The sequence below is a fragment of the Phyllostomus hastatus genome, unplaced genomic scaffold (assembly GCF_019186645.2).
Source record: "Phyllostomus hastatus isolate PE091 unplaced genomic scaffold, TTU_PhHast_1.1 phas_scaffold_11, whole genome shotgun sequence".
In the NCBI taxonomy this organism is placed as follows: domain Eukaryota; kingdom Metazoa; phylum Chordata; class Mammalia; order Chiroptera; family Phyllostomidae; genus Phyllostomus; species Phyllostomus hastatus.
The window spans coordinates 4726234-4753527 of NW_025334005.1; the positions used below are offsets into that span (position 1 = coordinate 4726234).

At 41.1% G+C, this 27294-nt stretch overlaps 1 protein-coding gene across 2 annotated transcripts in view; it reads right to left on the reverse strand.

Moving 5' to 3' along the window:
* RTN3 (reticulon 3) overlaps nucleotides 1–27294 on the reverse strand; it is a 46648-nt gene that overhangs the window by 5452 nt on the left and 13902 nt on the right. The window contains exons 2-5 of one of the 2 annotated variants that reach the window (XM_045854725.1): nucleotides 26057–26113; nucleotides 14968–17298; nucleotides 2366–2573; nucleotides 196–334 (exon numbers count right to left, since the gene is read on the reverse strand). In XM_045854725.1, the coding sequence (XP_045710681.1) occupies nucleotides 196–334; nucleotides 2366–2573; nucleotides 14968–17298; nucleotides 26057–26113 (2735 nt within the window). The remainder of the gene's footprint in view (nucleotides 1–195; nucleotides 335–2365; nucleotides 2574–14967; nucleotides 17299–26056; nucleotides 26114–27294) is intronic. The other variant, XM_045854726.1, reaches the window with a different exon arrangement.

Genomic DNA, 27294 nt, shown 5'->3' on the forward strand with positions numbered 1-27294 from the left:
GTCCCCCTTCCGACGTCCGTTCTCCAGGCACGAGACACCTTCTCCGACGACTCCCATCCCCGTTTTTACAGGCTGATGGAGATGAGCACATAAATCATTTCTGTCGGATAAACCCTGTTTACTGTTTTCCCCCTGAATTACAACTGCGCCCCCGGTTTTCCTCGGCCCACCACCGAGAACTGCAGCGGCACTGACCTTCAAGGAGTCGACCAGGTCCTCCACCAGGAAGAGGCGGACGATGAGCTTCAGGGCCTTGTTGACGTGTGCCAGGGCGGCGTTCAGGTAGCTGTGGAACGCCTCGGAGGACAGCGTGATGTCCACATCCAGGTAGGCCCTGCCGGGAGAAGCAGCAACAGCCGCATGTTGGACGCGGATGGACAAGATGGCTTTTGCCAGCACGACAGTTCTTGCGAGTGTGAAAGGCCCCCACGGTTGCATTTAGAGACAGGGACATTTTTTGTCGTCATGGGTGGGTGGAGGGATCAGTGTCATTTAGTGACAGAGGCAAAGACGTCAGATGTCTGCAAAGCGTGGGACAGTCACAAGATGCCCCCTCCCCCAGTTTTAACAGATCCTGAATTTTCTAAAACTGTATTTTGTTTATGTTAAACTTTACTAAAGTTTTTTCCCACCATTCTGAAAACTCACATCTGCACTGGAAATTAGACATGTAGGTATAAGTGATATTTTTATTTTCATCATTATTATTGTTGTTATTTTTAGTGTAGTCGTTTCTAAGCAATTATATATTTACTGGAATAAAGGTTACTTTATTATACATGGCTATTTTATCATTCCTTTATATTACAATTATGACCTATTTTTAAAAAATTTTGTTTATAGATTTTATAAATTTCTTTGTAAAATGGTAAAAGGAGATATAAAGTATTTGTTTAAAAAACAAAAACAAAAACAAAAAGGAGCGGAGCTACTGAGTTTAAGCAAACCAAACCCCACAGCAGACGACGGACCTGGGTTCTGTTCCCAGAGGTGCTGCGGAACTGAGATGGAGCCTCCTACTCGTAACCCGTTCCTTGGCTCGGTGCTGACCGAGCGCCGCGGGAGCACCAGGGGGTGCGGTGCTGGGGCTCTCGGCAAAGGGGAGCTTGCTTTGCCTTAGAGAGCCTACAGTCTTGTGGGAAAAACAGAGTGAGCAGGCATGTTTGCCCCTATTGATTAAGAAAATATTTACTAGCAAACAAAAGTTATAAAAAGTAGTTGTAATTAAAAGAACTTTGCAAAACACATTTTACAAGTTCACAACAGGGTCATGCAAGAGGGAAAAAACCCTAAGACATCTGAACCTGTGGCAAAACAGTAAAATCTATTCACTCATTTATTTAACAACTATGGATTTGTTAAAGCTAATTTGCAATAACTTTCCAAATGCCACATACACTTTAAATGATTCCTTCCACTTTCACCAAGAGAAAATACAAGGCCCAGAGCCACGGCCAGACACCTATTCTGCCAGTCCTCAGAGGCCGCAGCAGGGTTTCTCTGTGAGAAAAAGGTTTTTAAAAAATCGTCACTTCACTCTGGCCGGTGTGCCTCAGTGGACCGAGCGCAGCCCGAGGACTGACTGCAAGGCTGCCAGTTCGAATCCGGGTCAGGGCGCCTGCCTGGGTTGTGGGCTGGGCCCTCAGCTGGGAGTGTGTGGGAGGCAACTGACTGACGTTTCTCTCACACACTGATGCTTCTCTCCCTCCTTTCCCTTCTCTAAAAATTAATAAATAAAATCTTAAAATATTAAAAAACAAAAACAGTCACTTGCTAATGTTAAAAAAAGTTCTTATGGCCTAAAATTTTCAACAGGAAGTGTGAGGAACATAGTTATTTTAAGTTACAGCACCGTCTGAAAAGCTAGCAACTGGATCCCAGAAATGCATGACCTACATTCATCAAGACGTGCCCCCGGTATTAAGAAAAATTAGGAAGAGATCAGAAGGAAATCAGTAATAAAACGGAGGCAGACACAGTGAGTTCTGATTACCACCCAGAGCACAGCCTCGACACCAGGATCTCGCAGTCGTTTTGAGACCGCACGACGTGGAGGCCACACCTGCGCTCGGCCCCATCTAACCAAGGGCCGCCCTAGGCGCCCTGTCCCCTAACGTGCTCAGGAATTTACCCAGTCCTCTTGGGTCTTACAGGGTGAGACTCTGGCTTGTCGAAAGTTCTTGGCTCCTGAAAGGTCCCTTCTTAAGGCGATCCCATGGTATGCAGCTGACGTTTCACGCTACCGTTCAGTCGCGTTAGGCCCTGTAATTCTTAATTTCTCGTCAGGTCTGATTTTTACACCTTCCCAGTCTCAGCAAACTCCTCCACCAAATTGCGGAGTGTCACTTGTGATCCTTCAACTCACTTGAATGGATGGCCTTCTTCTGACTTCTGTACAGCCTGGATGACAGACTTGTAGACCCTGAAGCTGATGGTGACCACGAGCAGGGCCAGGATGAGGTAAGAAACCACACTGATGACACTGAAAGCGGCCAGGGAGAGCAGCACGACCAGCGTGGTGCCGAAGACAAACCCGGTCTTCTTCACGTCCCGCCAGAAAATCAGGTCGTGCACTGCCAGGAGGAAAGGGGACACAGGTTACCGGACCCCCGGGCGCCGCAGGCTGGGACTGCCCTAGGCGGTGTCCTGCACGCCTGGGAAACACCAGCCTAGCACGCAGTTGCAGGGGCCCCTCCTTCACAGAACCTGGTGCGGGAAAACCACCTGTCAGGGATGGTGGTGCCCAGCGCAGAAGGCTCCTCTGGTTTCTGGACAGGGTTATAAAAACTTGGGAACTTACTTTTTAGAGGTGACTCCTACTTAAGCACAGTGGGGTAAAGTACCATTTGCTTTGAATGTTTCAGCAGAAAGGATGGTAGAGCAAGTGTGGTAAAATCTTGGTAACTGCTGACTAAATTAAGCAGACTACGCCTATAGGTCAGTTAGGGTAACACGCCATTAAACCAAAGCTAAACTGAAATGTATAAATTGGGCTGAGGGGCAGAGAGAGTCATGAATAAAAATAAATCAAGCTCCTAAATATGGTTGGCTTGGAAGACTGTGACTGAGGGTAAAATGAACTTGAATCTGATTCCAATCAACCCCCTGGCACCTAGTTCCTCCCCATATTCAACTCTAACACTGCTTTGAAGCCTAGCCTTGCTATCAGTGTGACGTACAATGAAACACCGGTCCCCATGTTATCTGGACGAGTACTCAGGACGGATTATGGGTAAGGGACCATATCACTGGCTAAACCATGATACTTCTGAAAGTAAGTGGGGGTGCTATGAATAATTGTTAGGAAACGGGAACTAACTGAGCCTGTCCCAGGCAAGTGGGTGTTATGGCTGCGGACATCCAAACTGGAAAAATCTAAGTTCTTCTACCTGAAGAGACCTCAAAAACCCTGGGTATCAACTGCTAGCGATTACCTCCAATCTAGCAATGACACCACGTTTGAATTTCAACCTGTGAAGGCTACGTTCGACAGTAACAGCTCTATTATTGCAAGTTTCTTCTCTGCTACTCTTTGCTTATATTAAAAAAGAGCAAGGGTTTTGGAGTTGGAGAAACATGAGTTTGAGTCCTGGTAATGTTATTACGTTAATTAACCTTTCTAAATCTTTGTTTTGTCATCTATAAAATGAAGAAAGTGACATCTATTTCCTAGATTTGTTTTAAGGAATATATAATATATAAGGCAAAAGCATGTAGAAAACTTAGCATTGTAAATGACACAGTAACCACGCAAACTTGAACTATAAGAAAAACATGGTTAGCTTGGAAGACTGTGATTGAGGGTAAAATGAACTTGAATCTGATTCCAACGGACACCCTGGCACCTAGTTCCTCCCCATAGTCAACTCTAACACTGCTCTGAAGCCTAGCCTTGCCAGAGCCAAGGACACCTAACTTGAAACTAAGAAAACACTGAAGACACACTCATTGTATAGAATGAACAAATGGTCAGAGGTTCCAGGAGTCCGGCCAGGGGATATAACTACTAGGAGAAAGCGGAGGTGTCAGGGTCACTGCAGGGAGGTCGCGAGTCCCAGACCGTGATGTTGCAAAGGAAGGAGAGACGTGGGAGGTAACTCAGGCGCACCCGGCTGGACGGAAAGCTGAAGAGGACACTGTCTGCTTTCGAGAGCAATCCCTGTACTCAGAGTCCAAGTGCGCGCATGTCACTGTTCACGTAACTACGGGAGCAGTTTCAACACAGAGTGCTTAGTATGGGACGGCTGACGCCACGTGCCTCCTGATGTGAGGCCCTGAGAAGGACACAGGATCGCTTCTGCGGTATTCTAGGGAAAACAGCCAGGATCCGATGGGAAACACCAGACAGATGCAGGCTGAGAAACAGTCTACAAAGCGACTGGCCTGTATTCTTCGAAAACGTCAGTGGTGTGATCAACAGGCAACTCGACAACACATAAACTCCAAGCGTGCCCACAGACTGGACGGCGGGGGTAAGGAGAGCCATAAAGAACACCACAGGGACAACTGAGAGGATCTGAATGTGGGCTATATAACTGATAAAGGCACTATCAGCATTGTTTCCTAAATTTGATAAAAATTTAAGTGTACTATCAAACAAAAAAAATTCTTGTTCAAAAGAAACACACTCCAAAGTATTTAGGGGTACAGGGCAGGAAGCCTGCAACCAGCTCTTAAATGGGTCAGGAGAAAGCATGTATCTATCATATATGCCCTGGCCTGCGTGGCTCAGTTGGTTGGAACATCATCCCACACACCAAAGGTCTCGGGTTCAATTCCTGGTCAGGGCACATGCCTTGGTGGTGGGTTTGGTCCCTGGTGGAGCACACACGAGAGGCAACCACTCGATGTCTCTTTCACACCGACGTTTTCCTCCCTCCTTGCCCCTCTCTAAGCATGTCCTTGGATGAGGATTTAAAACACACACACACACACACACACATCTACAGATACAGGGATGGAGTGATAAAGCAAAAGTAACTGAACTTAAGAACTGGTATGCTCGAACAAGGGTTACATGGGAATTTTTTTGTACTATGCTTGCTATTCTTTAAGTTTGAAATGTTGGAAAGGAAGAACAAGAAAGAAATGCTTAGAGGATAAGGCTGGCGCCCAGAGTGAAAGGAAACGGGATGAAGACACTAAATGCAAATCCACCTTCGTGCAAATCAGAAAAACCACCCCGTCCTCATGAACTTTTACTGCCATCTGCTGGAAACTGGTCATAAAGAATACTCAAGCCCAGGCTGGTGTGGCTCAGTGGCCTGAGAACCAAGGGGTGACCAGTTTGATTCCCAGTCAGGGCACACGCCTGGGTTGCAGGCCAGGTCCCCAGTAGGGGGTGTGCAAGAGGCAACCACACATTGATACTTCTCTCACTCTCTTTATTCTTCCCTTCACTTCTGTCTAAAAATAAATAAATAATCTTAAAAAGAATTAAAAAAAGAAAAGAAAGTAGATCTTTAGTTCTTTAGGGCTGTGGTGAGGGTGGAAAATGGGGAGGGGCTGCTGATGAGCATGTGGTTTCTTTTTGGTGGGGGGACTAAAATGTTCAAAAATTGGACAGTGGTAATGACAAAAACAAATTTAGTTGTATACTTAAATGGATGAATTGCATAGACATGTGAACTGTGTCTCAAAGTTTAAAAAAACCCAAATAGATCTACAATTATAGCCAGGGATTTCAATACGCCCCTCCCAATACTTGGTACAAAGTGCAGGCAGACAGCCCTGGCTGGTACGGCTCTGTGGACTGAGTGCCGGCCCGTGAACCGAAAGGTCGCTGGTTGATTCCTGGTCCAGGCACATGCCTGGGTTGCACGCCAGGTCCCCAGTTGGTGGCACGTGAGAAACAACTGATTGATGTAACTCCTGCACATCGATATTTCTCTCCCTCTCTAGATCTATCTCCCTCCCTTCCCTTCCCACTAAAGACAAATAGATACAGTATTTTTAAAAAAGTAGACCAACTGTCGACATCGAGATACGGACACAGAAGACTTGAACACTGTTATCCAATCTGACGTGTATGGAACACTCTGCACAACAGTAAAATATATGCTCTTTTCAGGTGCAGGTGGAACACTTATTTTCCAAGATAAACAAACCCTGGGCCATGAAGTAGTCCCAATAAACTTGAAAGGATTCAAGTTGCTTTTTATGTTTTCTGATTACATTAGGAACAGTAACAGAAAGATCTTGGGAAAATGCTCAATATTTGTAAACTAAACAACATATTTCTAAACAACCCATGAATCAAAAAAGAAAAATCAACAGAAAATCAGAGAGTATTTTGAACCGAGTGGAAATCAGAACTTGTGACTGTGGGAGGGAGGGGGGTACAAGGGGACTGAAGGGAAATAGACAAAAAATACAATAGAAACACCCGGGCGGCTCCAGCCACAACAGCACGTAGTATGAAAGTGCTTATATTAGAAAAGAAGAAAGATGACAAATCAGCACCTGAATTTCAACCTCAAAAGCTAGAAAAAGAACAACTTAAACCAAGGAAACAAAAGAAAGGAAATAATAAAAATCAGAGCAAAAATCAACAAAACAGATAACTGAAAAACAACATAGAAATGTCAATAAAACCAAAGTTGGTTGAGAAGCAATAAAATAGATAAAACTCTAGTGAGACTGATCAAGAAGTGAAACACACAAATTGCCAATCTCAAGAACGAAATAAATGACACCAGTATAGATTTTATAGGTGCTACAAAGATAAGGGAATATTATCAACACTGTTACGCCAATAAATTGGACACTTTAGATTAAGTGAACAAATTCCTCCAAAGGTACAAACTACCAAAGCTCACTCAAGAAACAGATAAACTGCCAAAGCATCGTAGGTTTGATTCCCAGTCAGGGCACATGCCTCGGTTGCAGGCCATGGCCCCCAGCAACCGCACATTGATGTTTCTCTCTCTCTTTCTCCCTCCCTTCCCTCTCTAAAAAGAAATAAATAAAATCTTAAAAAAAAGAAACAGATAAACTGGAAGCATCTGATATCTGGCTCCTTGGCATGTATCATTAGTTTGGCTCAAATAAACTCTTCATAAAAATTAGAAAAAGAAAAAAATAAAAGGAAAGCAACTGAATAGTCCTATATCTATCAGAAATAAAACTTATAGATAAAATGCTTCCCATACAGAAAACTCCAGGCCCAGACGGTCTTATTGGGGAATTCTGCCAAACATTAAACAAGAAATGATACTATTTTATATAAATTCTTACAGAAAAAGAAAGAGACGGTAGTATTTCCCAATACATTTTATAAGTCCAGTATTACCCTGATTCGAAAACTAGGCAAAAACATTACAGGAAAAGAAAACTACAGACTAATACTGCTCATGAAAAGGTACAAAAATTCTGAAGAAAAATTTAGCAAATTACCTAATAATATGTAGAAAGAATATAACATGACCAAGTTTTTTTTTTATAAAAATGCAAGATTGGTTTAACATTCATAAATCATTTGATAAAATTCATCGTATCAACAAGAAAAGAATAACCACATGATTATCTTAAAAGATACGGAAAAGGCATTTAAGAAAAACCCACTACTGCTTCAGACAAATCCTCTCAGCAAGCTAGGTTATAGAAAGAAATGTCAACTTGATAAAGGGAATCTACGAGGAACCTAGAGCTACCATATTTAATATAAAAAGACAAAGATGTCCTCTCTCAGCACTTCTGTTAAACACTATTTTATTAGATAGAGGTTCTAGTCAGCACAGTAAGTCAAGAAAAAGAAAAGGCATTCAGACTAGAAAGGAAGAAGCAAAACCGTCGTTATTCATGATGGCACGATTGCCTATGCAGAAATCCTGATGGAATCTACAGAACAGCTACTAGAACCAATAAGTTAGTTTAGCAAGTTTGCAGAATACACAAAATTAATTATATTTCCATGTATTAGTATTAACCACTCGGAAACTGAGTTTAAAACATCATGTTATATAGCATGAAAATATAAAAAGGTTTAGGCATAAATCCAGCCCAAGGTGTGTAAGACCCACACACTGAAATCTATAAAATACTGCTAAGAAACTAATGAAGTCCTAAATTAGTAGAATGCTATATTATTTTCATGAGTTAAGACTAAAAATTGATAAGATGTTAATTGTCCAACAAGTTTATCTATAATTCTATGTAATTCCAATCAGAATTTTTGTAGGTTTTTTCTTTTTTGGTAGAAATGGACAAACATTCTAAAACTCCTATTGAAATGTAAAAGACCTACTGTTGTGTAACAATACATGATTAAAGTCTTGTGCTGTACTAATTATGCCTTTTATTTCCTAGAATCCATTTCAGTACATAACACAGACTCTTTTTATAACTTTAATTACCGTATTTTTTGGACTATAATACACATTCCCCATTTGGGAGGAATAATGGTTGTTAATACTGCTGTTGAGTTCTGTTTACATTTACATTGGTGAAATATTATATTATTTATGTTATGAAATATTTTACATTTTTTGCTTCACAATTTCCCCCCCTATTTTCCTCTTCCAAAACCTAGGTGAGTCTTATGGTCCGAAAAATACGGTGTTTTGCTAATGGCAGATAAAGCATCAAAGAATGTAGTCACCAAGAGTATTTATACTGCTGGTAAAATTATAAGTGATTCCTTCCTTTTATTTTTCAAACCTTCTATAATGTGATGTTATCACTTATTTTAAAGAGTTAAAAGGATGTCTACCTCTGGCCCATAATAAAAGATGCCAGCTGCACCCCGTAGTACTCTTCTTACACCAAAAGAGGGCACTAACACCTCCAATGGTAACCTCAAGGTTAAGGAAAAAAGATACTGGCCCCTGCCATTTCAAGAGAGAGCAAGCACAGCAAACCTTGCTAACTTTCTACCCCCTGATTTTTATTACTGAATTTTGGGAAAGCTCTTAATTTGCCTCCAACTTCAGCCATTCCCAAAGGTCAACTGTTCTCCCCTCCCCCTTTTTTAAGAGAAGGAGAAGGAGGGAGAATGAGGGAGAGAAACATTTATCAGCTGCCTTCCGTACAGGCCCCAAACACAACCAAATCTGCAACCTCGGTATCAAACCAGTGACCTTTCACTTTGTGGATCAATGACCAACCAACTGAGCCACACCAGTCAGGGCCAAAGGTCAACTGTCTTGAATCTGCTCTTCCAAGTATAAACCCAATCTACTTGAGCTTGCATGTCATTAAAGTCCAATACTTACTGTTTTTCCTTTGATGTAAAATTTACATACAATGAAACACACAATACATTCACCGAGTTTGAACACATGAGTATATGAAGTTGGTCTAGAAGGTATCCAGATATGCAACATGAAAAATAGAGACATTTATTAAAGAAGGTCCAAGAAACACTGTACATCTGACAATGACACCTCAGTCCCCTTCAGAGTAGGCACCTTGGGACCACAATTCTCCCAATTGCTATCAGCTGCTCTATAGAATCTCATCAGTACTTTTGAAATCTCTGCCCTTTCAAAGGTGATTTTAGTTTTGGGAAAAAACAGAAATTGCAGGGCACCAAATCTGGGCTATAGGGAGGCTGAGTTACCTGGGTGATTTGATGTTTTGCTAAAAAACTGCCCAAGACATGATGCATGAGTTGTGATGAAGCTGACAACCACCAGTTGTCCATAGCAACTGCAGCCTTCTGAGCCATCCAGTTTTCACAGAGGACTGTTGAAGCTCAACACCAAATCTGATGCAGATTCGTTGCTCTACTGGCTCAGTCATTTTGAATGCAATGGCCACACAGTACGCATGCTCACTGAATGGCATCTACCACTCCCACTGACTAGTAGAATGAAGTCATTGTTCATGCATGCGCATCCCAGCCACTCTCCTTGACTGCCAGGTTACATCGGTGTCATGCAAACTGTTCTTGTTATATTAACAATAGCTGGATTTTTCCAGACAGACCTTGTACCTATGTAACCCTACCAAGCTAGAGAACATATAACCATTGCCACCAAAAGTTTCGTATTCCTCCCCAGTCGATACCCCAAGAAATAACCACTGCTCTGATTCCTTTCTCTGCACCAAAGTTTGCTTGTTCTAGAGTTTCACTTAAATGGAATCATGCAGTATGAATTATTTTTGTATTGTTTCGTTAACTTGGCATAGTTCCTGAGCCACCCATACTTCTGCAAGATAGCTGCTATACCACAGGTTATCTATTCCCTCATGGTAGACAACTGGCTGTTTCCAGCTTCGAGCTACTGATGAACAAAACGGCTATGAACATATGTATGTCTCTGTATGAACACGTTTTTATTTCTCAACAGAATTGCTTGGTCATGGTGTCAATTCTCCTAAAAAAAAAACACACACAACCTTTTTCCAAAGTATTTGTACTGTTTTATTTTATATTCTTACCAACAGCTAATAAATTTTAGCTGTTCCACAACCTCGCCAGCATTAGTGGTTATTAGTCTTTAGTTTTAGCCACTCAGGTGGATGTGTAGGGTCATATTGTTTTGATTTTAATTATGTGAAGATTCATGGTGGTGAACACATTTTCATTGAATTCTTGGTCATTTGTATGTCTTCTTTGGAGAAGTGTCAGAATCTTTTCTGCCCACTTTCTTTTATTGTGTTATTTGTCCTTTTACTGTTAGAATGTAGTTTTTATTATTTTCTAGATATTAATCCTTTATCAGATAATGTTTTGTAAATATTGTACTTCTTCCCAGGCAATGGCTTGCCTGTTAGTGGTATCTTTTAATGAGGAAGTTTCAATTCTGATTAAGTCTAATTTATTGATTTATTTCATCCCTAGTGCATTCTGTGACCTAAGAAATCTTTGCCTACCCTTAACATGAAAGTATTTTCCTATACTTTCTTCTAAAAGTTTTATGGTTTTATCCCGGCTGGTGTAGCTCAGTGGATTGAGTGTTAGCCTGGTTTGATCCCTGGTCAGGGTACATGCCTAGGTTGTGGGCCAGATCCCCAGTAGGGGGCGCGTGAGAGGCAACATACATTGATGTTTTTTTCTCTCTTTCTACCTCCTTTCTCTTCTAATGAATAAGTAAATAAAATCTTTAAAACACACACAAAATAAGTTTGTATTCCTGGAACAAACTCCACTTAACCATGACACAATAACCTTTTGCTATATTGTTGATTTGCTAATATTTTGTTAAGAATTTTTCATCTTAGCCCTGGCTGGCGTAGCTCAGGATTGAGCGCTGGCTGGGAACCAGAGTGTTGCAGGTTCAATTCCCAGTAAGGGCAGATGCCTGGGTTGCAGGCCACGGCCCCCCAGCAACCATACATTGATGTTTCTCTCTCTCTCTTTCTCCCTCCCTTCCCTCTCTAAAAAATAAATAAAATCTTAATAAGAAAAAAAAAGAATTTTTCATCTTATTATGTTCATGAGGGATATTAGTCTATAATTTTTGGGGGGTAATGTCTTTGTCCAGTTTTGGTGTTACTATCTACTAGTCATTAGTTAGCAAATTTTCTCTCCTTTTTCCTTAAATGCTTGGAAGATTCTCCTAGTAAAACTTCCGGGCCAGGCCATTTTTTAGTAAGATTTTTGATAACAAATTTAATAGCAATTGTGTTAGCTTTGCTAAGTTGTATTCTTTTCAAGAAATTTGTCCATTTCATCTAAATGGATAAATTTGTTGGCATAAACCTGTTCATAATTTTCTATTATCCTTTTAATATCTGTAGGATCTTAAGTGATAACCCCTTTTTTGAGCTTGGACCTTCGTAATTTCCTTCTACTTACTTTGCTCTTCTTTTTTTAGCTTTTTAAGTTGCAACCTTAGATCTTTGGATTATTTTTCTTTTCTAACCTACGTATTTAGAGCTGTAAGTTTCCCTTTCAGCACTGCGTTCCTCAAGTTTGACGTATTGTATTTTCATTGTCATTCAGTTTAAAACATTACAATTTTTTTCTTGTGATTTTGTTCAACTATAGATTATGTAAAAGTATCTTTGCATAAGTTTCAAATATTTGGAAATTTTCCTAGGCATCTTATTTTCCTTGTTTTAAAATTTAATTTCATTGTGATCTTAGAACACATTTTATATTATCTTAATCCTTTAAAATTTACTGATTTAAATTTAAATTTGTTTTATGGCCTGGCACGTTGTCTGTATTGGTGAATATATAGCTTGTACACTTGGAAAACACAAAGGAAGACCTGTCAGGTTCTTGGTCTAATTATGCTCGTCTCCCTTAATTATCATCTAAAAGTATGTATTAATCATAGAATTTGGTCAGTGACAAATATTCTAAACTTCCACAGCCCTTTCTACCTCTCTCCTAGGTTAAATAACTCAGCTGAGAATTACTAATTAGTATTTACATAGAGCTTTATTTACTACAACACTATAAAGCAGGACAAAACAATTATCACCATATTAACAAAGGAATCTGTTGAACCAGTCAGGCTAGCTGTCTGAGGTCACACTAAAGCAGGAACTTGCCAGAATTAGACACTGGAGTTCTTGTAGCCTAATTCCCATCCGCCTCATCACTCAAAAGAGCTGCTTGTAAGAACTACAGCAACTGATGATGAAACCGAAGATATACCAGAGTCAGAGAATCGTATTATTGAAATGATATTAAAGATCATCTAACTCAACATCCTCACTTTCCAGATAAGGAAATCGAATCCTCAAAAGGTGATGTGACTTAACCGTTCAATGTCACACGTCTAGACACAGTAAAGCAACAATGAGAAATTAGCACTCCTAAATCCATGCTCAATAATCTTCAATTATTAAGGAATAACAAGTATCCTTTACTACCATTTTAAATCTTTGAGTTTATATAAAAAAAAGCCTTGATGTTGCCGCTGATAATTATTAACAATTCATCCACTTAGTTAACAATTAATTAACAAATGATTACCCAGTCAGGTCCTATACTTGGTGCTAAATGAGTATTTACTAGGTCCAAGACACTGCATTACCTGCATTTTCATATTTAATTCTCACAATACTATCATAAATCTATTTTAAGAATTAAAATCTAGGAAGATCAACTTATCTGCCCATGGTCTGTAGTCAGGAAATGCCTTTATAAGTGATAAATGGTGCCCTTCTGCCACGGCAGCCACTGAAGAGGAGCAGCCACGGCTCTGTGGTGCCCTATGGCCATGGGCCTCAACAAGGGCCACAGGTGATCAAGAGTGTCAGGACGCTGAGGCACAGCTGGGGACAGAGGCGTCTCACCAAGCACGCCAAGTCGGCGCACCTCGGTGAGGGACAAGGCCTGAAAGGTGTCGCATTGGCAGCCCCGCCGGAGGAGCGCAGCAGTGCGCCGGCTGCGAGGAGGAGAGGGGGCCAGCTGCCGAGGACGAGCCCCCTCCGTGCGTAATGACACCTCACAGGAAAAGAGGTACACGGTCTAATCACACTTGTAAGTTTGTAATAACAAACATATCATTTGTGTTTTAAATATTTAACTCCCCGCGTTTCAAATAATATTTGAAAGTATTTTTCGAATAATTTCATTGGAAAAAGAGATCCATTGCCAAAAAAGTCTGGAAAGCCACAGATCCCCAGAGCACCTGCAATGACCATGATGTCAGTACAGAACCTGGCGTCAAGAACAGAGGCTGACAACCCCTTCTGGAGGGCCTCAAGCATCCCTGTTCTCTTGCCCTTTCCGAGGCCCCAGCACAGACAGCATTTGAGGGAATATAACTGAAGGCCAACTGCTAGAAAAGGAATCATTCAAATAAACAGAAGGTAAGAAAAGGGCTTCCAGTACTGCAGAATGAGTTCGGCCTGAAGAATATTAAATAAGGTCTAAAGAAGAACACACGAGGTCTCCTAAGTATTCCTCACAAAATAGTGTTGCAATACAGGTTACCTCCTTTCAGAGCATAGTATCTCTACGGTATAAGACCAAATTAATTAAAAGTTTCATTTACTGTCTACCCCAGCAGGAATTCCTTTATCTTTGATTGCCAAATAGATTTCACAAGGCCCACAGCAAAAAACCCAAGTGTGAAGTAAGTAACGTACTATTCTGGAGATTTAAAAACAAGCTTTGTAAATAAGAGCCTAATGATACTGTTAAAAGTAGCATTCATCCTAGGGTCAACCTATAAGGAAAAAACAACACAGAAAAAACTGGAGTATAAATTTTTTTTAGGAGAATATTAATTTTAACCAGTGGCCTACTGCTTTGGGAAATATCTGTGTAAGAAAACTAAACCTCTTCACACCAGTCCGAATAGCCATCATAAACAAAGCAACAAACAACAAGTGTTGGAGAGGTTGTGGGGAAAAGGGGACCCTAGTGCACTGTTGGTGGGACTGCAGACTGGTACAACCACTATGGAAAGCAGTATGGAACTTCCTCAGAAAACTAAAAATGGATCTGCCTTTTGACCCAGCAATTCCACTGCTGGGGCTCTATCCTAAGAACCCTGAAACACCAATCCAAAAGAACCTTTGCACCCCGATGTTCATAGCAGCACAATTTACAATAGCTAGGTGCTGGAAGCAACCTAGATGCCCATCAGTAAATGAACGGATCAAAAAACTATGGTACATTTACACAATGGAATTCTATGCAGCAGAAAGAAAGAAGGAGCTCCTACCCTTTGCGACAGCATGGATGGAGCTGGAAAACATTATGCTAAGCGAAACAAGCTAGGCAGTGAAAGACAAATACCATATGATCTCACCTTTAACAGGAACCTAAACAACAAAACAAAGAAACAAGCAAAATATAACCAAAGACACTGAAATAAGGGACAGACTGACAGTGAGCAGAGGGGAGAGAAGAGGGAATTTCAGGGGAGAATGGGAAGGGTTTACAGGAACAAATTTAAAGGACACATGGACAAAAACTAGGGGGAGGGTGGTAATGGGAGGGAAGTGGGGAAGGGTGGGTGGGTGGGCTGGAATGGGAGTAAAAGGGAGAAAACTGTACTTGAACAACCACTAGCAAAAATCTACCTCCCCCCAGTGGGCCGTGTGAACGGTTACCTGTGGAGTCCGCCAGAAGTCTTGCTAGCACATGCGTGTTTACCAGGTCAGTCTTGCTACAGCTGGAGGCAACATCTACGCTAGTGGTTTCTGTGATAACAGTGGGCTTTCTGACATCTGTGTGTTCTTGGACATCCTGTGACCTCTGTGGCTGAGAAGATTCTGGAGCAGATGTGGGAGTCTGCCTGAGTGTTTCCTCAGAAGGAGAGCCTACCTCACCCCGTGCGGGAGCGGACTTCTCAGCCTGCCTCGCGCTCAGTTCTTTAAGGGCTCTGATCGTGAGCTGCTCCTGCTCTAAGTCGAGAGACGCTGCTGAAGCACCTCGGGTGGGAAAAGCATCCAGAAGCTCGCTTCCACTCATTTCTTTGTTTTGTTGAGAGTATCTGCTTTTTATGTCTTTAATTTCAGAACCACCTGACTCACATTCATACAAGACTTCTACAGGAAGAGTTGTTTTGGAGTCCGCAGCCTTCTCTGATGTTGCTTCCAATGCATTTCCTTCGCTTTTATCTGCTATTCCTTTCTCTGTGGTTTCTGTAAAGGCTGTTACCAGGTCCTCTGAGGAAGGATCCTCTGTATCTTTAATACTTCTTTCATGTACTGACTCCAAATGGGCAGAGGCTGTCACGTTTGGTGAGAATTCTGTCTCAATGACCTCCGAAGGTGCTGCTGAAGGAAGTGTGGGCGCCTCAGTTGTAACGGCCTTTTCAGGAATAACGCCACCCCTTCCAGCCGACTGCTTCACATCTCCTGACGTGACATTCGCATCAGGTACCTGGGAACCTGCCGCCATACCGGCTGGGCTCCCTGCAAGAATAGCGGGCTGAATTTGTGGCTCAGAGTCACTGACCGACCCTTCCAAGTTTTCGGATGTTTTGGTTTCCCTGTTATAATTGAGAATCTCTTTGATTTCTTTTTCATCTGCTTTAACGACAGCACTCGCAGTGGAAACAGGTTTTTTAGCCTGAATTTTGTTACTTTCAAATGAAATATTGGCTGTGATGTCTTCTATTACTGTGTCATCAGACTCCCCAGAGCTATCAGCCTCTGTCACTTCTCCCAACACAGAGCTCTGCCAGTTCACTTCACCTTTCAAGTGGCCATCAGGTAAAACCACTTTTACTGGAGCCACACCAGAACCCGGAGAGACACATTTCTCAAACGGAGATCCAGGCACCTCTGAAAGTGTGTCACCTTGTTTCTGCACGTTGCCTTGCACACCTTTGACACCGCTGTCTGTTGTGGAGTCAAGACAGTCCGGTGTAGGTTTCTCAACGGCAGCATTTTCTTGTGGGAAAGATGCTTCTGCCCAGTTACCTGTCAATTTAGCAACGGGCGTGCTCCCATTGATAGGACATACCGGAATTTTCTGGTGAGTATTAGTTTTAAGATTTACAACGGGAATTTCTGAATTAAATTTGCTCATGTCAAGTCCTGCAGTTTTTGTGATGTAGTCGGCTTCATCGTCCTGCTGCTTCTTCACATGGGGAACGAAATCCCAAGTCAGTATTTCATTAGTAAAGTTGTGCATATCACTGACACACCTAGACACCTCTTCCAGTGCTGCAGTTGTGTGTGAAAACTGCCTAGTGAGCAAGGCAGAGGTTGGGAAACGCCCTGCCTCTTTATTTCTTAGTGGAAACACTTTGTCATTAGACTCGGAAAGGTCTGCAGATGATTCTCGATCAGTGTGCGTTGCCCAGCTACCAAAATCATTGGCACTCTCCTTGTAGGAATCTTTATATTCCTTGTCAAATGCTGCTCTGTCGATAATTACTTCGAATGGTGATTCGGGGGAATCCTTCTCAATGCCACCACCTCCCGACACTTTGGGTGGGGATAAGGAGTGTGTACCGATGCCTTCTGCCCTGGACTGCTCAGTGGGTAGTTTTTGGGCTGTCGGCAAAGTAAGCTTGTCATTGGCATCCAAGACTGTTTTGTCTTTCCTACTTGGCATCTCACTGGGGTTCTTGGATCCTTGGTCTTTATTGCTCTGTTCCTCCCCTTGAACAGCTTCCTCTGAGAGGAAAGCAGGGTGGCCTGGGAAGCTGGCTGGAATGGAAGGGCGGTGACAGCGACCTTCTTCCCCAACAGGAACCGCGGAGCTGGCTCCATCTTTACTGGTCCCCTGAGGCTTCTCCGTCGTTTTCACGTCTAGAAGAGCCAAGCAGTCTTCTCCTTCTTTGGCTAAAACAGGCTGGCTGCCTAACACTTGGCTTTGTTCTCCACGTAGTACTGCAAGGTCAGTTTTACGTATTTCAGAAGATGTAAGAAAGAAGGAAGTCAAAATTTCTGAAGGTGGCTCACCAGAGCAAAGAGAGCTCATTCCCTCTATGGTCAGAATTTGAAAGAAAAAAATTGTTTACCAGGTACAATTGCACATTAGCTGGTCAGGCCAAGCGGCATGCTTTTTATGTTTAAAATTACATATATACACACAGGATGTGTATATACACACACGCAAACATGGAACTGCTCAGCGCCAACAGTTATCCTACAGACATGCACAAAACCGCTGAAGGTGGACAGAAAAGCCACATCATGCTACAAATTGCAAATAATGAAAAAGTTTTTTTTTCATGGCACTTTTCAGTTGACTTTTCCATTGTAAAGGTAAAACAAAGGAGAGATGATACTGGGAAATCTGGGGAAGTGTTTCCCCTTCGTTTTGGTGCAGGTATCTAACAGAAACAACGCGATCCATACGAAACAAGGACGTCGATATTATGAAGTACTGATGAGCTCTCATCTGAAATCAGCTCTCACCAACTCAGAACACACCGCTTCTACAAATCTGCTGTTACAGTCTGAGAGCCTGAGAAGACAAACTAGTGACCAGAATTCCTTTTGATTTTCAGGAGATACAACAGATCCCCCTAAGCCTAAAAATCAGACAAGCATTATCCCATTCTAACTACCGGTAAGACTGATCCTAGGTACAGATGGCCAAGAGTTAAACTAATGGCACCAAAAAAGCTAGCCCGCTCCAAACTCCCTTGTACCAACTTGCCAATTTAACCAAACTGAACCACGCAAATTGGTTTCTTAGATTAAGAAGAGTTAACTCCAGAAATTCTTTTAAAACAGAAAATAGCCCTGGCTGGTGTAGCTGAGTGGATTGAGCGCAGGCTGAAAACCAAAGGGTCATCTGTCAGGGCACATGCTTGGGTTTCGGGCCATGTCCCCAAAGGGGGCCATGTGAGAGGCAACCACACACTGATGTTTCTGTCCCTCTCTTTCTCCCTCCTCCCCCCTCTCTAAAAATAAATAAATAAAATTAAGAAAATAAAAAAAAGCCCAGAAAATATCTTTTAAAAAAAGTATACATTAATTAAGGCTTATCAGTTATTTATACCACAGTACCCACTGATTTACACAATGTTTTCTAACTTCCCAATCGAGCAAGTTTTTACTGGGAAAAAGGTCAGAACAACTGTTCCAAGGGCAGTCGCTGTTTTGGCACTGTCCTCCTTACATACTGCTGTGTCTCTGCAGTTGGAACAAGGTCGGTCTTAATCGTTCCATATGAATGATTCAGGTCTGACGGGTGAGACCTAAGTAGATTCTGGACAACAATGCCTTGACTGGGAATGAGTAATTGGGAAGATGCAAAAGAGAAAAACTTCTGGGGTTATCCTTATTCAGTTTATGTCCTTACATGAGAAGCTAAGTGATAATTAGGCAAAAGAAAAATTATTACTTTATTCAAAGTCATTTTATAAACATGACTAGCGAGACAGAAAATGTTTGAAGCAAGCTGTAATTCATGTGTAGTTCCAATGTAGGAAACACTGTCACATCTATCATTGTATAGTATGATTATTCAGCAAGACTGGATTAAGGATACAAATGAAGCTCAGCATTGTAGGTTAGAAGTTCAAAAACCTGAAATGTAAAGAACTGTATAGGCTACGTGTAAATCAGAAATATTCCACAATCTGAGCTATGTGCTGTTATTGATTTACTAGTCACTGTTTCTACCAGGACACACTCAGTGGACTAACTCTGGATGAAAGTAACACTGTTTGGGACCCCTCCCTTCAACAGGGATGGAACTCTGAGGTGTGCAAAACCGACCCCATTTTCCAGAGCAGGATCAGCTTATGTGTTTTATAGAGACTAAGATTTCAGATGATTCAGATCTGTCATCTTACAGGCCAAAGTGGGCAAAATGAATTAGTAACAATTCAACAAATATTTATTAAGTGCCTATCATGTGCCAGACACCGTTTCAGAACCTAGGTTAAAAGCAGTTGAACAAAATAGAAAATATCCTTGCCTTTGTGGAGCTTACAATACAAAGCAGGAGACAGGCAATGAGCAAAACCAGCAAGTACGATGGGGGTGATTCGGTGGTGGGCTTGATGAAATGAAAAAAGAAAGCAACCGACACTGACTGCTAATCAGAGAATACCCACTGTGTGTGTGTGGGGGGGCGGGGGTGGGTAATGGGAAGCATGGTAGAAACAGTCTATGCTTTGTCAGTTTCCCCAGTCTTGCTTCTGTCCTGTCTTTGAACTCTCAATACTCCAAATGTTTTGAGTGAAATGTATAATAATCTGAGCTGAAGCTAGAAGATTAGGTCAGAAATCTTATTCTCACAGTACCAACAAGCCTTATACTGAATATGATGACTGCTTTGCAGACTACTAAAGGTTCTGTAATGTGATATAATTATTATATACCGTATTTTTCGGACCATAAGATGCACTTAGGTTTCAGAGGAAAATAGGAAAAAAAATTGGAAGCAAAAAACGTGGTAAAATATTCAATAACATAAGTAACATAATATTTCACCAATGTAAATGTAAACAGAACTCAACAGCAGCATTAACCATTATTTCTCCCAAATTGGGGGAGGGGGAAGAAAAGAAAAGGAGGAAAAAAAGTGTGTCTTATAGTTTGAAAGATACGTATACAAAATAACTTTATCATGTTTCCTAACAACTTTGTGACTTAATATCTGGGGTGGTAGTGTTTTCTGGGGGGCAAGCTTAGGGGTAAATAGAGCGCGTGGCTGCAATAACTTCTCAGTGATTGTGAGCTGCAGGTGCTAGCTCTCGTGACTGTCAGTCAGACTTTCCCACATGAAGCAAATTAAGTCATCTGTGCTTTAACTTTAATTATCTTGTTTAGAATTTTAGCAAATGAAAAGATGTTTCCTTGGCTAGTTAAAACTCTGTAATAAACTTGGACAGACCTGACTTGTACCAAGACAATGGAAAAATTGGGCTGGAAGCAGTTTATAAAGGGATGAAAACATTAAACAGAACAAACATCAGAATCTAGTAGATCTTTTAGAACAGTTCCCATGAGCAAGGACTCTCCCAGTCAGTCAGTATGGCACTTAGTAAGTCATTGGTGTTGTCCAAGTGGCCTGGTAAAACAGCAGAAAACTCCAAGGAGTTTGAAGATTGCTAGTGTTTAAAATACCTCACACTGGCCCTGGCTGGTGTGGCTCATTGGATTGGGCGCTGGCCTGTGAACCAAAGGTCCCCGATTTGATTCCCAGTCACGGCACATGCTTGGGTTGGGGACCAGGTTGGGTTCCCAGTAGGGGGCGCGCGAGGCAACCACACACTGATGTTTCTCTCCCTCTCTTTCTCCTTCCCCTATCTCTAAAAATAAATAGGTAAAATCTTAAAAAGAAAAAAATGTACACTGTAAAACTGGCCAATGAAATAATTATGGATTATCTTACATCTCAGAAAATGTCTACTACTCTTTTCTCTTTCCTCAGCCTTTTATACGCAATGCAAGAGACTTTCGATACTACTCAAAACAAATGTCTGTCAGAAAACTCCCCCATCATGAACATCAGCTAGTTGTTTGCTACACTGGATTTCATGTACACATTCACTCTCAAGAATCCAAATCACTTAAAAATATGGCACTCCTCTATTAACAAACAAGGGTTACACACCTACTAGAAGGGAATCAATACATGGTAAGAAGGAAAAATGTCAAAACCCTACAATGATCACAGAATGTCCCCAAATTTATCCAGTGCCAACCCTTATCTTTTTAAACTCTAAATTCTTTTAAGTCTCCATTGAAGTTTATTTTCTGAAATAAGACTGGGAAATTAAGTTGTCGGTCATATTCTAAGTTTCTAGATAATTCCCAAACGAAAATTTCTAATTAAAGGACGCAAAATCTTTCCATAACGCTTACTAATCGTGTGGCCCTGGCAAGCTGCTCAGCCTCATCTACAAAAGGGGGACACCGAAGCACCTAGCCTGAGAACTGCTGGGAGTCAGTGCATGCAAAGTGCTCAGAACAGTAGCTGGCACTTAGCAAATTCTCAGTAAATGTCCCCAAACACCACACTTGAAATGCATATGTGTATATACATTTCCGAATATAGAGACTCCAGACCGTCTGCCTTTTTATTAGGGGAGAGAAGAAAAGACATTATCAAATCATAACCACTTTCACCTGGTATATAACAGAGAAAATCTTCATTCAGAATTTTAGACGATGTCCCCCCTATCGTTCACAAATAAAAGGAAGGAGTTAAAGAGTTTTTATCTATTTCAAAATTTTGGGTGATACGACGTCTAAATCAGTACAAACCAAATGCCTATGATAACCCAAGAACTGTGCTAGGTTCTGGCGGATAAAGACATTGAAGGCAGCCCATATGAAAAAACTGTAAGCCAATGTTGGAAAGATAAAAGTTTCCTGAACAAAATGTTTCAGCAAACGATCTGGATCACCATCAAGGCCCAAGTGCATTTTAGTTCAGTGTCTGACTAGCTGAACGATTTCCGAACCTAGCACAAACACAGTCCTCAGCACCATTTTTCACAGTCCCTCTCAAACTCGAGAGCAACGCCTGGCACTTCACAGGCTTTATCTCTGACTCACTGACTCAGAATTTCCAGAGGATAAAGCTCAGGAGACTCCGCTCGGCAAGGTTCCCAGGCAATGAACCTGGTTCGGGAACCACACCTTGACTCATTTGGTCAGCTCTGGGAGAGCAGCCGAGCGAGCGGCACTGTCACACCCCTCAGGTGTCACGGCCACTGCGCCCTCACTCTTCACTAGACCCCTCTGTGCCGGGGCACACCCGGGGGTCAGCAGGGACGCGGCAGGAGCGGCCCTCTGCGCCTGCTTCAGATACATCTGTGTGCTGACTCTGAAGCACACAGTAACGTGACATTTCGATTGGAATAAGGAGAAGCTGCATTTGGCTAGATCACACGGTGTGGAATGGAAGAAGAATTTTTCCTCTTCCACGCCCTTAGTATTTTATCTCACAGAACAAGGTGGGGAGTTAAAAATGACAACGTGAAAAAACAACTTCCCAAGTGAATGCTCTGTACACATCAAGTAAATATATTCAAACTGAAGAAAAAAAAATACATGTCTATGCTTCAAAATTATCTTCTCTTTATTGCTTCTTATTCCCCAGACTGTCCTTCAGTTCTTCCTAAGAAGAGTGGAGAGCTTAGGAATCTGTTACCATTCGGTTGCTGGCTGCTCGCCCCGCCCCCACCTCTCTCAGGCATTCATTACTTTTAATTGAAAGGATATCTGCGACACGGAAAAACCATACACATCGGTGAGCGAAGACTGCCAGCCTGAAAGCAGCCACCGACTTACTTTTTTTCACGTACATGCTATGCGTCTTCATACCAGGGAGGCTTGAAATATTCAGGTATAGGTTTTCCTACACTTGAATTTTCCCATGTTCACAAAACAATAAAGACAAATTTTCGTGCAGAACAACATCAGCAACTTTCAGCCACAGCATCCAAATAGGAAGTTAGCCAGCAGACACTTTGCAGCCAAGCTAGACCTTAAACAAAAAGTCTCTTTTGTACAAAGAAAAATGTTTTGCTTTTGTTTTTTTTTTTTAAAAAGGCTGTAACTGGCAAGATTTTTTTCCTCAATTGCTTGCCCCAAAGTTCAGTGTTTAACTTCCTATTCCAGATGCCTACTGCGTGACTCAAATTTAACGCAAATGTTGATTACTGAAAACGCGCTTCCAATTCTGCATGGTTTATAGATCCTCTCCGATTTTATTTTTATCTACTTTTCTTTCCAATATTTTCAGTTTGATTTTGTGTTTGATGGAAGAAATACATCCTTCAAATGATACTAAATTGCAAAACTAATAGTGAAGATATAGTTAAAATAGTAACTTCTTCTCTTTTCAGCTCTCGTGATTTTAACATGCGATGTAAACATTAACCTCAAAATGACGTCTCTAAAAAGATCTGTAAACCCTAAAATGCAACTAATATACTTTATCATCTTTATAGTAGGTAGTGGTCATGGGCACGGGCTTTGAAGTCCCAGGTGTATCACATACAGCGTGACCTTAAGCAAGTTATTTCACCTTTGAAACCCTGGTTTCCTCAATCGCTAAAAGAGCCAGAAGCTTTCCTCCATAAAAACTGGCTACAGAGATTAGATGAGATGGTTCATATAAGGTAGTGAACACCGCATAAGCTCCATAAAGTTAGCCACATACTACATCTACACCTCTGTTAATACCTTTATTTTACAGTATAGGACCACATTACTAAAATTTATTCCATTTGGAAATGCTCAGGGATTAGGCTGAAATTTAACTCTTTAATGAGAAAAAAGGGATCAATAAGCAAAAGATCTACTCCAGAGTAAAACTGATTATTCCACTGACATTCTCATCACAAATCTGTGTATTAGCTTTCAAAAAGCTTAAATGGCTAGCTTAAGTAGCCATATACCTCAAAGTAGTACAATTTAGTATTATATAATTTATTTTTTAAGTATTTAACTGCCTTTGTTGACTCAGTCTAAATGACAGTTTTTGGTACACGCATCTCACTGAAGCTCCATGATAAGTATGTATTTCAGGATTAAAAATGTCATTCTTAAACATGAAAATGTCCCATTTAATTATGGCCACATATTGTTTAACATGGTTTAGATATATATAAAAACGAGGCACAATTCTCCAAGGTATGACGCCAAGGGATACGCAAGCCAGAGACAGGTCGGTCGGGGTGGTGCCGGTGACGGACTGACTCAGGGTGCCTGTTGGTGACGGCAGCCACTCTGAAAGGCCTGCGTGGGGCAGGCCTGGTCTCAGCTGTTCTCCCCGGAGTTCTAGTTCAGTTGACGGAGCACACCAGCAACTTCCTCGTCTCTTATTTTTATTAAGGCCGAGTAGAAGCACCAGTCTTGGCTACCTTAGAACACACCTAATCGCTTGCCAAGGTGTTAGGGCAAACAACTGAGCAGGCAGATCTTTAGAATTGCCCATGAGGCAGAGCACCAACTGGGTTACTTCTCCACTGTGTGTGTGTGTGTGTGTGTGTGTGTGTTTTACAAAAGAGGATGCCATAATAGAGGCTAGACTGAAACACCTTCAGATATATGACATCTTTAACCACCTCTTTACCATACCGTTTTAGCAGTAACACTATCCTGGTCAAAATAACTCTTCCCACATGAGCTAAAAGAAAGAATGACAAATTTATCTTCCTTTACAAACTCCCATACTCACTGTAAACTTAAGCCTATTCAAACATTAGTTTTTAATTAAAAAAATCCTTTTTATTGACTTCCATTCTGTGTGTGTGTAGGTGCAATTTTTCCTAACAAGGATTGAAACAATTTTTAAAGCTATGGTGGTTATTTTCTCGACAAGGGATGTGCTAGGCTGCGCTGTTACACTTGTTAGGGTATCAATTACCCTTTTATAATAATAAAGTGACTGAAAATTGTTAACTATGAAGGACGTATTTTAAAGTATCTAAAATATTTACAGTAGAGAAGTATAATAATTATTTGTTCTACTTACATTGTGTTTTTACTAGTTTATTTTCCAGAGTGGAATCAATGTAATACCTATTTACCTGAATTATTAAAATTTCTAATGAGGGGGAAAAACCCATTAAAAATATCATTCTGGTTGGGTGCCAGATGTCAAGAATCACTTTGTAGGTTTGAGTTACTTGCTAACATTCACAAAATAATTATCTTTTAATGCAAACACATTAATTTCAAAGGTCACCATTTGACCCACAAGATGCCAAACTCACAGTGAGGCACCTTATACAGGGCTTGGGGGCTCTCACGTTAGCAACCTGAATTAAAAGCAACAACAAATTATCTATCATGCTTCCTAAGAAGCAGATTAAAACTAGAAAAAAATTTACTAAATTAATTTTATCCCATTATGTTTTTATTCTTAAAAGGTCAAAGTCTTCCTAACAAACAGGTGTCCAGATTTTGTATCTCAAGAGTTTAGCGAGGACAATTAACTGTTTGCACAGGGTTTCTTGGGCCTGTCTAGTGAGTTTAATTACCTTTTTTACAATAAGGGTTTTCCACTGACCTGTATTTGATGTCGCCTACAACAGCACAAGCAAACAGCACTTTATCATCAGTGCAAACCTACGAAGCACAAACCACTTTCTCTTCTAGCTTCTTGGCGGTGCTACTACCTTCACGAACCTATAGGTAACAGATTCCCTCCCTCACTAGTTGACAGATCTTAAAAAAAAAACACAACAACAAACCCAAAACAACAAAGCCACAACATAATGTGTAGGCAAATAAGCCTCAATTGCCAAAACATCCATTGCCTTGTTCAATGTTCCTTGGCAATTTAGAACTAGCCTAGCTCTTGGGATAAATCTCAGAGAAGTTCACGCTAAAAAACTCTCGCTAACATAGTGATTTGGTGCAGTGGAAGCACACTTTTATAATTTTTCAAATCCAGCACCTCCCCAAAGCAGTTACATTAAGTTAAATGGATTCTGGGAGTGGGTTGTTTTCTGAGCCACAATTCTATCTGTTCCAAATTCTGTGGGAGAGTTTTTTATGTTCAAGAAATACTCAAAACCACATCTCAATTCACGCCTATGCTATGTTAAAGGGCCCACCTAGCCTCATTCTACTTTATTAACCTTTACAGGAAATCCACTGGAAACTGCTGAATAACATAAGGGACCAACTGGCTTTCGTTGGTTTTTACTGAAAGGGATTTGGGGGCAATAGAGAACTTGTGCCTCGTATCCCCAGTTACAGCCTCTTTCTCAACATTTTTCTTTTATTAATGCACACACACACAAAATGACAGACTTGCCTTGTGAGGTCGAAAAGAGAGATACAGGCTGAGAGGAAGAGGAAGAAACAAAGGAATCTGAAAGAAAATATACAGCGTGAGAATTTGACAACCTCACAAAGGAATTTTAACTTTTATTTATTTTGGCCAAGCATCATCATTTCACTGGGTTTAAGCATGTGGGGAAACCCAAGACTTTATTTCCAGTTACTGTTTTCACTCACCTGACAGCAAAACCGTATTTCATTCTGAGATGCATTTCTAAAAGTTAATCCATTTTTTGGGGGATGGAGCCAAAGAGTCTCACCTTCAAAGGAAGAAAAGAGGGACTCCTAACATTGTTCAACAATCAAGAAAGACGATGCTCTCCTGCACTCTTTGTGGGGAAGGAAAAATAGGTATCTGATTATTCATTGATATTTGCTTTTAACCATTTTAAACTGCATGTAGTGGAGTTAGTCACTAAAATATAAGCATTTAAACATATAAAGCTGACAAATAGGCAAAGTTGACCCTGAATACTTAAAAAATAACACAGTTCACAGGGAAAATAAGTTTACATGAGAATACTCATCTTTTAAACTGTACTCCTCACTTTAGAAACAGTAAAATTTTAAAGACATATACCTTCCCCACAACCCTGTGCATGTATTCTTTAACTCGGCAGTTACACTTCTGGGAATTTAACCTACAGATATATTTGCATATATGCACAAACCCACGTGTATGAGGAAATTCATAAGAGCAATAGTTGTAAGTACTAGAAATAATCTAAATGACCACCAACAGAAGACTAATTTAATACTTGCTGTTATGAAAGAGAATGAGAGTCAGGTATAGATGCTGAAATATGTATGTTGACACATTAAACTAAAAAGCAAAGGGCAAAGTGCCTACAGTGTGCCCTCATCTGTTAACTGGCAACAAAAAGGGACTAGCAAAAGGGACTTTGAGGTCTGGCATGGGAAGGAGATTTGTTTTTCACTACAAGGTTTGGCCCTTAAAAGAAGGGGAGGAGGGCAGCTCTGCATGGTGTAGCTCAGTGGATTGAGCACTGGCTGTGAACCAAAGGATTGCCGGTTTGATTCCCAGTCAGGGTACATGCCTGGGTTGTGGGCCAGGTCCCCAGTGGGGGCCATATGAGAGGCAACCACACACTGATGTTCCTCTCCCTCTCTTTCTTCCTCCGTTCTCCTCTGTCTAAAAATAAGTAAAATCTTAAAACATGTTTTCAGAGTATTAGAAATATTAATATGAGG